This window comes from Podarcis filfolensis (genome assembly GCF_964270895.1).
Source record: "Podarcis filfolensis genome assembly, chromosome: 8".
Taxonomy (NCBI): Eukaryota; Metazoa; Chordata; class Lepidosauria; order Squamata; family Lacertidae; genus Podarcis; species Podarcis filfolensis.
Window position 1 is genome coordinate 49,633,807 of NC_139611.1, and position 8,516 is coordinate 49,642,322.

At 42.3% G+C, this 8,516-nt stretch overlaps 1 protein-coding gene across 1 annotated transcript in view; it reads left to right on the forward strand.

Annotated features, from left to right (window-relative positions):
- Positions 1-8,516, forward strand: part of ATMIN (ATM interactor) — a 17,045-nt gene continuing 8,529 nt past the window's right edge. Inside the window, exons 1-3 of the mRNA XM_083629820.1 lie at positions 1-568; positions 7,236-7,361; positions 8,261-8,460. Coding sequence (XP_083485946.1) covers positions 260-568; positions 7,236-7,361; positions 8,261-8,460 — 635 coding nt within the window. The 5' untranslated portion in view covers positions 1-259. The remainder of the gene's footprint in view (positions 569-7,235; positions 7,362-8,260; positions 8,461-8,516) is intronic.

Genomic DNA, 8,516 nt, shown 5'->3' on the forward strand with positions numbered 1-8,516 from the left:
CCATTTTACAAATGGAGAGATAGAAAATGCTGGTCTACTTTTATTTCCAGCCGCGGATAATATCTGGAAGGCACTAGGAGCAAACTGGGTGTGGGACTTGTTTCGCGGGCCCCTCATGAATATGGAAAACGCCAGGTATAAATATGTATGAGCTGCCTGTCAGTCTCTCCGCCGAGTTCCCTTCCACGCTCTTTCTCCCTCTCCTCCCGCCACCGGAAGTGCCCCGCCGGTCGGCGGATCGGGAACGGCCGAGAGCAACATGGCGGCTACGGCAGCAGCAGCGGCGGCGGCGGCAGGAGGAGCCGCAGCAGCCGTATCACGGGCGCCGCCCGCTCGGCGGCCCGGCCTGGGCCTGGGTCTCGGCCGCCCTCCGCGCTCGGCGCCGCGTGGCCCCCGCGAGCGGCCGTCGAGCCCGTGGGAGCTGGTGAGGCCCTCGGTGACGGAGCTCTCGCGGGCCGTCAGGAGCAACATCCTGTGCACGGTGCCCGGCTGCGGCAAAGTGCTGCCCAACCCGCCGGCGCTGAGCATGCACCTCAGCAAGGCCCATGGTGTGCAGCAGCAGCAGCAGGTAAGCGGCGCCCTCCCCTCTCCCGCTCCTCCGGGGACCGAGCGCCTTCCCTCTCCCTCCAGAGGCGCGCCAGAGAGAGGTTTCACTTCAGCCCCACTTTTTAGCATTCGGTTTCTTTATAAGCTTCCCAGGTAACAAATGTACTACCGATGGGTAGCTATCGGAATTCAATTATTTTCATTGATGGCAACTATCTGAAATCAAATGTGAATGTTAATAATCACTCCCTTCCAGCATCGGTTTGTTCACAACGTTCCCAAGTCGTAGTTATTGGTGGGTAGCAGACAAAATTCAATTATTAATTATAATATTCAGCCCCTCCTCGTATCCCAGGCAATTATTATTAACTGGTAGCTATAGACATTCAGTTATTAATAATCACAGCAACAAAAGCCCTTTTCCTATTATTCGCACCCCACCCCCTTTTGGTTGATTTACCTCAGATACCCCTTTCCTCTCCCTCCCTCCAGTGGCATTCTTACTATCTTTTTAATGCCTTGTTGTGAGCCACTTTGAGCTCATTTTGTTTGCTTGAAAAGTGGTGTGCCAGTACAATGTTAAATCAGACCTCAGAGACTCCCTTTCCCACTCACAATTACTTCTTAGCTTTATTTAAAGGTTTCAGGCATATTTAGCAAAGCTGCCAGGATGCCATACAATCATAGTAATAAAATACCCTTTTTTAAAAAGCAAATGTTAGGGAGGGCCCATAGCTGAAGTGATGCACATCCTTTGCATGCACAAAGCTCCAGGTTCAGTCTTGGGACAAGATTCGATTTCTGCTAGTTGTGGCAGATGATACTGGACTGGATGAACCATTTGATCAGATTTGGTGTGAGGTAGCTTCCTAGTTGCTCATGTAGAAGATTCCTTGTGGAATACTCGCACCTCCAGTTAAAAGTATCTTATTGGGAAATAATTATCCTTGAGATCCGAGAGACCTGTGGCCAGTCAAGATAGAAAATACTGAATTAGATAACCATTGGTGTAAGACTGGGAGTAGCCAACATGGTGCCCTCTAGACATTTTCCACTACAGCTGCCACCATCAGCCCCAGCCATCATGGCCAGTGATCAGATATTATGGGGGGATCGTAGTCCATAACAACTGGTGACCACCACATTGCCATTCCTGATCTAAATCATAGGAATATGGTATATGAAAGTGCCATACTGTGTCCTTTGAGTCAGTATAATGGGCTGTATCCAAGGTTAGTTCTACTCAGAGAACACCCATGGAAACCCAACCCACTGTAACCTCATTCCGTATGCTTTGAATGTAGAAGGTTTCAGATTCAATCATCAGTATCTCCAAATGTTGGGAGTATAGTCAGACTATACTCAACCTGAAATAAGTTAGTGAGGGTCTTATGGGGGGGGAGGCAAAACACTGGGTTTATTGAAATCAAAGCTAGAGAGGTCTCATATACTCACAAACACTCTGTGATGGAGTGGGGTTTGTGGTGGAAGCTTTACACTGCAGAGATCTTGCCCCTCCCCAAATGGTTCTGTCCCTCTAATACCTTTTATCCCTCAATAACTTGATCATCTGAGCCTCTTCGTCTGTTCACTTAGTACTTTCCAAAATTCTCTAGTTCGTAACTTGGTTGATTGGCATCATAATTGCAAGTAACTTTGGTATTATCAGGATGTTTTCTGTTCTTCCTGGGGAAGACTGGGTACCAGCTATCTCTGGAATGTTATTTTCCTCTCATGCTTCTGGAATTTCTGTTAATCATAGGTTAGCCTGTGACTTCCAAGGACTGTGGCTCTTATTGTGGGTTCTTAGCTCTGTAGCTTCATGATGATTCTGTAGAGGCAGAATTCTAATGCTTTGTTCATTTGTGATACTCAGCAGTTCAGCTCAGCTGCCATCCTACTTCCTTTCCTTTAGTAATTTTTCAGCAGAAAGTATCCATTCTAACCATTCATTCACAGAGTTGCAATACATACCGTAATTGGTAATCATCCACCACACATTCTGCTTGACCTAGAACAATGTGTAACATAAGTGCAGTGGTACCTCAGGCTAAGTACTTAATTCATTCCGGAGGTCCGTTCTTAACCTGAAACTGTTCTTAACCTGAAGCACCACTTTAGCTAATGGGGCCTCCTGCTGCCGCCGCGCCGCTGGAGCACGATTTCTGTTCTCATCCTGAAGCAAAGTTCTTAACCCGAGGTACTATTTCTGGGTTAGCAGAGTCTGTAACCTGAAGCGTATGTAACCTGAAGCATATGTAACCCGAGGTACCATTGTAAAGGGTTGTTTGAGTAACAGGGCTGGGGAGGACATGCCTGTAATATTGGAGAACCACTGATCTTGCTCCCTCATAGTAAGCAGGTTTAGAACCAAAGCCCGAACTAGAAGTCTCAAGTGCCTACATAATTTGAACTGGACCTTCCAGACACTTGCTGCTGCCACCACCTATTTAGCCCCATATGATTATATGTCTTTCTGCAAAAAGGAGACAAGTAGTGGCACCACTAATCTGTGACCCTCACCATAAGCATCTGACAAATCCCCTCACTATGGTCCTCCTGTAAACGCTCTCACAGAAACATATTTACAACTAAAAAACTTTTTCTGAAAGCAAATATGAGGAGGCGCCTCTTGAAGGGCCAAATAATGAACCCACCCTAAAATCTCTTTCTTAGCAGAGTCCTCAGTAGGCTCTTATATAAATGTACTAGGTGCGGGTCAGGGTTTCTTCAAACTCTCAGAATCCTTCAACTACTATGGCCCACTGATACATGTGGCAGCTTTATGTGGCCTTGTTGCAGCCCTTCCTGATTCCTCACTCCAGCCAAACATCCAGCCCGCCAAGCTGTGCTGTTGTTAAAATCAGGCAAGAGCATCCCCATTTAAAATATTTAGAAATCCCTTCCTAAGCTCTGAAACTGCACTTCATCTAAGCTTTCTAGGTTCAATGAACAGTATCCCCTCACCATCTACATTGCTTTATCGCAACCTGTGTGCTCTTTCATTCCACAAATTCACTCTGTACAGTGGTACCTTGATTCTCAAACTTAATCCATTCTGGAAGTCCGTTCCAAAACCAAAGCGCGCTTTCCCATAGAAAGTAATGCAAAATGGATTAATCCATTCCAGACTTTTAAAAACAACCCCTAAAACAGCAATTTAACATGAATTTTACTATCTAACGATATCGTTGATCCATAAAATGAAAGCAATAATCAATGTACTGCAGTCACACAACCAATCAATCAGTAACTGAACTGGGTTCCACACTGTCACAAAATCAAAACAAAAAGAGCTACAAAAATGCAAAATAAATAGCAAAAACAGACAGACCTCAGCATAACACTCAAAACGGAAGTGTGGCACTCAAAACGGAGCATGTTCAACTGCCGGGGGGAAATCGCAAACCAGAACACTTACTGCTGGGTTTGCAGTGTTTGGGTTCCAAGTTGTTTGAGTACCAAGATGTTGAGAACCAAGTTACCACTGTACCTTTCTTAAAATTTCTGAGTATGCCCCAGGTAAGGACAACTTCATAACCTTCCCAGACCTAGCCTGAAACCCTAGTAACCTAATCACTGTATCTATGAAAGGCTCACTGTATTTAATTACAGATTCCTTCAGCTGCTCTGTGTATTTCAGACTACGGAAGGAAACCTCCTCTCACCAAAGCCAGAATCCCTGCCGCTAATCTTTCTTTTCTCCTGTAACTTTCTCTTCTCTTGTGTTTATCTTGAAAATGAGCTTTGTGCCTGAGCCCATGGTGCTGTTTTCAAAATCCTGGTATTTAAGTGAAGTACTCACATCTTTGCTACTGCCTTTATGGTTGGGTTCCTGCTTCTGATTGTACTTTGTTGATAATATTATTTAAGTTTTAATCTCTTTCCAAATTTGAAATGTGACCTTTAATGGGAAGTGGCTGGCGGCTTCTGCCAAATCCCTTCCAGAAGTGCTTGATAAAACCTCTGGTGGGAAGCTGTAGCTATTTAGAGCAAAACGAGTGTTTATAAAACAATGTCCTCCATCTTGCAGCCAGATACTTTGTTTGGAAAGTACTGACTTAATTAAGATTTTGAAGTAATGTGACAATAATATTGCAACATGTCCTACTTGGACTCCTTGTGATCCCTCCTCATCCCTTTACATATCCCAGGGTGGCATATTGGCTTGTTGGGCTTTTACCTCAGAAATATCTTTTCAGACTTATTTTCACTCCAACCAACAATTTTTTTTTCTCAAAATGGTATTCCATATTTTAGTGCCAATATTACAGTAGACAGTAAGATACCTGATAGTGCTTTAGAACTATGAGTACAGTGGTACCTCAGGTTACATACGCTTCAGGTTACATACGCTTCAGGTTACATACGCTTCAGGTTGCAGACTCTGCTAACCCAGAAATAGTACCTCGGGTTAAGAACTTTGCTTCAGGATGAGAACAGAAATCATGCTCCAGCAGCAACAGGAGACCCCATTAGCTAAAGTGGTGCTTCAGGTTAAGAACAGTTTCAGGTTAAGAACGGACCTCCGGAACGAATTAAGTACTTAACCCGAGGTACCACTGTATATGGAAATCTGTATACCCTTGTGAGTGAATTTTGAAGTGAGACTTGCATTGTATATGGGGAAACTGAGCTCTGTAAAATAAACAGGAAGACTCCAGTCACTGGGTCTGTGAGCCAGTTTTAAGTCACCACTCATCCATGGATCTCACTAGGTGACCTTGAGGCAGTCATTATTCTTCAGCCTAACTTACTTCATGTAGTAATTGTGAAGATAAAATGGATGGGTGGAAGAACTGAGATGAAAAATGTAATAAATAAATGCTGGCAGCTTTTTGTTGTTTTTAAAGATTCTTTTGCTTAAGGTTTGGAAATATTTTTCATTCCTAGGGATTTATATATGCTACCACTGCTGTTTATTAACAGAAGGGTAGGGAGGGCCTGAAGAGTAGAGAGAGTCTTCCTGCATTCTTCAGGACTGAATCGTTGCATTTCAGGTTTTAGCATCTCTAGGCTGTTCTCTCACACTTTCCCCACTCCTTTTTGAAAGGGAAGATAAAAAGAAGTTAGAGAAGAGGTTGGGCACCGATGATGAAACTTACACTCCAGCCAGTCTGAGCATGTATCTAATGCAGCTGGTTTGGAAAGCCTTGGATTACGAATACTTGGGTACCTTAATGTATAAAGAGAATGCCACACTTTAAAAAGCCTTTAAAAGTTCTGCAGTCCACATTTTACACCAAGGAAAGCTGTCTCTTTGTATTAATTGAACCACACCCATATACTTCTGCAATCAAACTATTTTGTAATGTTGGGCACTGAATCCCTGTCCCCAAACTACTGGAATTAAGCCCTATCTCAAAGCTACTGGAAATCCTACTGATTTCCTTCTGGCTTCTGAGATTTTAGGAGCCATATCCACACATATTTCAAGCAAATCTTTCCAACCAGAAGTGCCAGAAACTTTGTGTTTTTTAATATAATATTATAGGAAATAATATGCTCATTATTCTGTGTTTTTGTCCATTCTTGCTCTGAATCACAATATGCTTAAAAACGTGCTCAAGTTCAGCTATGGAGAGACTGGAGCAATCGGTGGTTCCTTGATCTGGTTCATGGCTCTGACATCACAAGTCATTGGTATAGCACTAGTCTCCTTAGCTTCAGTTTGTTCTGAATTTAATATTACACTCACTTGCTGTAAGATGTTTGGTTCTAAATTGGTTGGTCTAAAAGTTCAGCATAATGTTTTCTGCAAAATGTTTCTGTTTCCTAAGTGACAGTGTTCACTCAATCATATCTTCTTGGTTTAACAAGCCCAGATGTGAATAAGCCTTGTGTGCACACACACCCTTCCCTCCTTCTTGGTGCCCCAAAATTAGCCCCAGAATCTACACTTATTACACTAGCACTAGGAAACTGGTTAGGTTTGGAACATTTTCAAACCATGGTTTAAAATCCTGGGTGGTTTGGAACATTGTAACTGTGCTACTGGGACCTATTGCTAATTGAAAATTGCCTTGCTTCTCACAGCGTGCCAAGGAAAAAAGTGGCAGCATGAGAATAGCATACCCTCCAAAATTTCTCTGATGAAAATAGGGACATCCCATTCCATAATGATAATTTTACTATTTATACCCCACACATCTTACTGGGTTGCTCCAGCCACTCTGGGCAGCTTCCAACATATATGAAAACATAATAAAACATTAAAAAAAACCCTTCCCTATACAGTATTGCCTTCAGACAGTTCGGGGGTTAGATAACTCCATACCATCCAACATTTCTCCAGTGAAAACAGGGACATCCTAAGGAAAAGCAGGACATTCTGGGATCAAATCAGAAACCAGGATAGCTTCTCTAAATCAGAGCACATGAGATAGAGCACATAAGCAAAAGCCTTGTACATACCTCTGCTTATTTAGCCAGGATTGACCCAAACTGGGCTAGTGAATAATCAACTACCTGTCACATAATCTAGGCAATTAGAGTGAGCTGGGATATAAACTACCTAAAGTTTTTATTCCATATAGGGAATAACTGAAACATGTACAGAAGTTTCAAGTGGAGAGTCTCTTCAGTATGCAGGCAGGCAAAATGCTGTATAAAGACAAGCTTTATTTGTATTCCAGATACTTCTGAACCCCAAACATTAGATACAATTTAATAATATTCTTCTCCTACAGGATGGAAAAATAAATCCTGCAATAAGGAAAGACTTGAAAACGCCACAGAAATACTACTGCTGTCCTATTGAAGGTTGCCCTAGAGGACCAGAAAGGCCTTTTTCACAATTTTCTCTTGTAAGACAGGTATGTATTCTAACTACACTATTCAATAAACAGAACAATATAATTTATATGGAACATCTTATTCAAGAGCCATGCATCTTTCTGAATTGCAAGATTTCTGTGTAAATGTATACCATTATAATCATAATGGTATACATATTGTCAGTTGTCTATTGTTTATGGGATCAGTGTGTTGGGAAAGAGCTCTCATGAAAGGGAGCCTGCAGCATCCTTGCACGGGTTTTATACATGCTACTCTTTCATTAGAAAATTAAACTTATTAAATGTGTTGAGATATGCCTTCAGTAGCTGAAAATGAAAGGAGCAAATTGGAGGGTAATTTTGCTGTAGATCTCTGACTAGTTAATTCAGTTACTCCTTTAACTCTCTGTAATATGCCCTCTTTTCACCAGAAGTACATAACTGTGTAAATCTTATAATGGGCCAGTGTAGATTATTGAGAACCTTAACTGCAAACTTCATGCAGGCTGCATGTCAGAGGTCTGGATCTTTTAAGAAATGCATTCTCTGATTCTTAATAACTTTTGATTTTCAGGAATTCCAGAAAAATCTTGAGCCCCCTCTATCAACTCCAGTCAGTCATTTAAAAATGCATGAAAATGCATCAAAAATTATGGAAAATTCAGTTGTTGACAGCATGCTTAAAAGTGCCTTGTCTTGGATAGAAAAGGCTGGAACTTGAACAGCTTTGTGTCTCAAACATAGTACCACTTCCTTTTGTTTGGGAAGGACCATCGCTCAGTGACAGAGCACTGGCATCTCCAGGGAGGGCTCAGAAAAAGCCCAGTCTGAAATCCTGAAGCCGCTGCCACTCAGTGTAGACAATACTGACCTAGATGAACCAGTGCTGTCCAAGGCAGTTTCCTATAATTTACCTAACTTTTGTTTTTATATTTCAGCATTTTATGAAAATGCATGCTGAAAAGAAGCATAAATGTGATAAATGCAGCAATTCCTATGGCACCATATGGGATCTGAAGCGACATAGTGAGGACTGTGGCAAGTCTTTCCAGTGTACTTGTGGATGCCCCTATGCTAGCAGGACAGCATTATTGTCTCATATTTATAGGACACAGCATGAGATCCCTGTTGAACATAGGTAAGAGCAACATTTTTCCTTTGTTAACTGTTTCATATATGTGCACATATATTTGC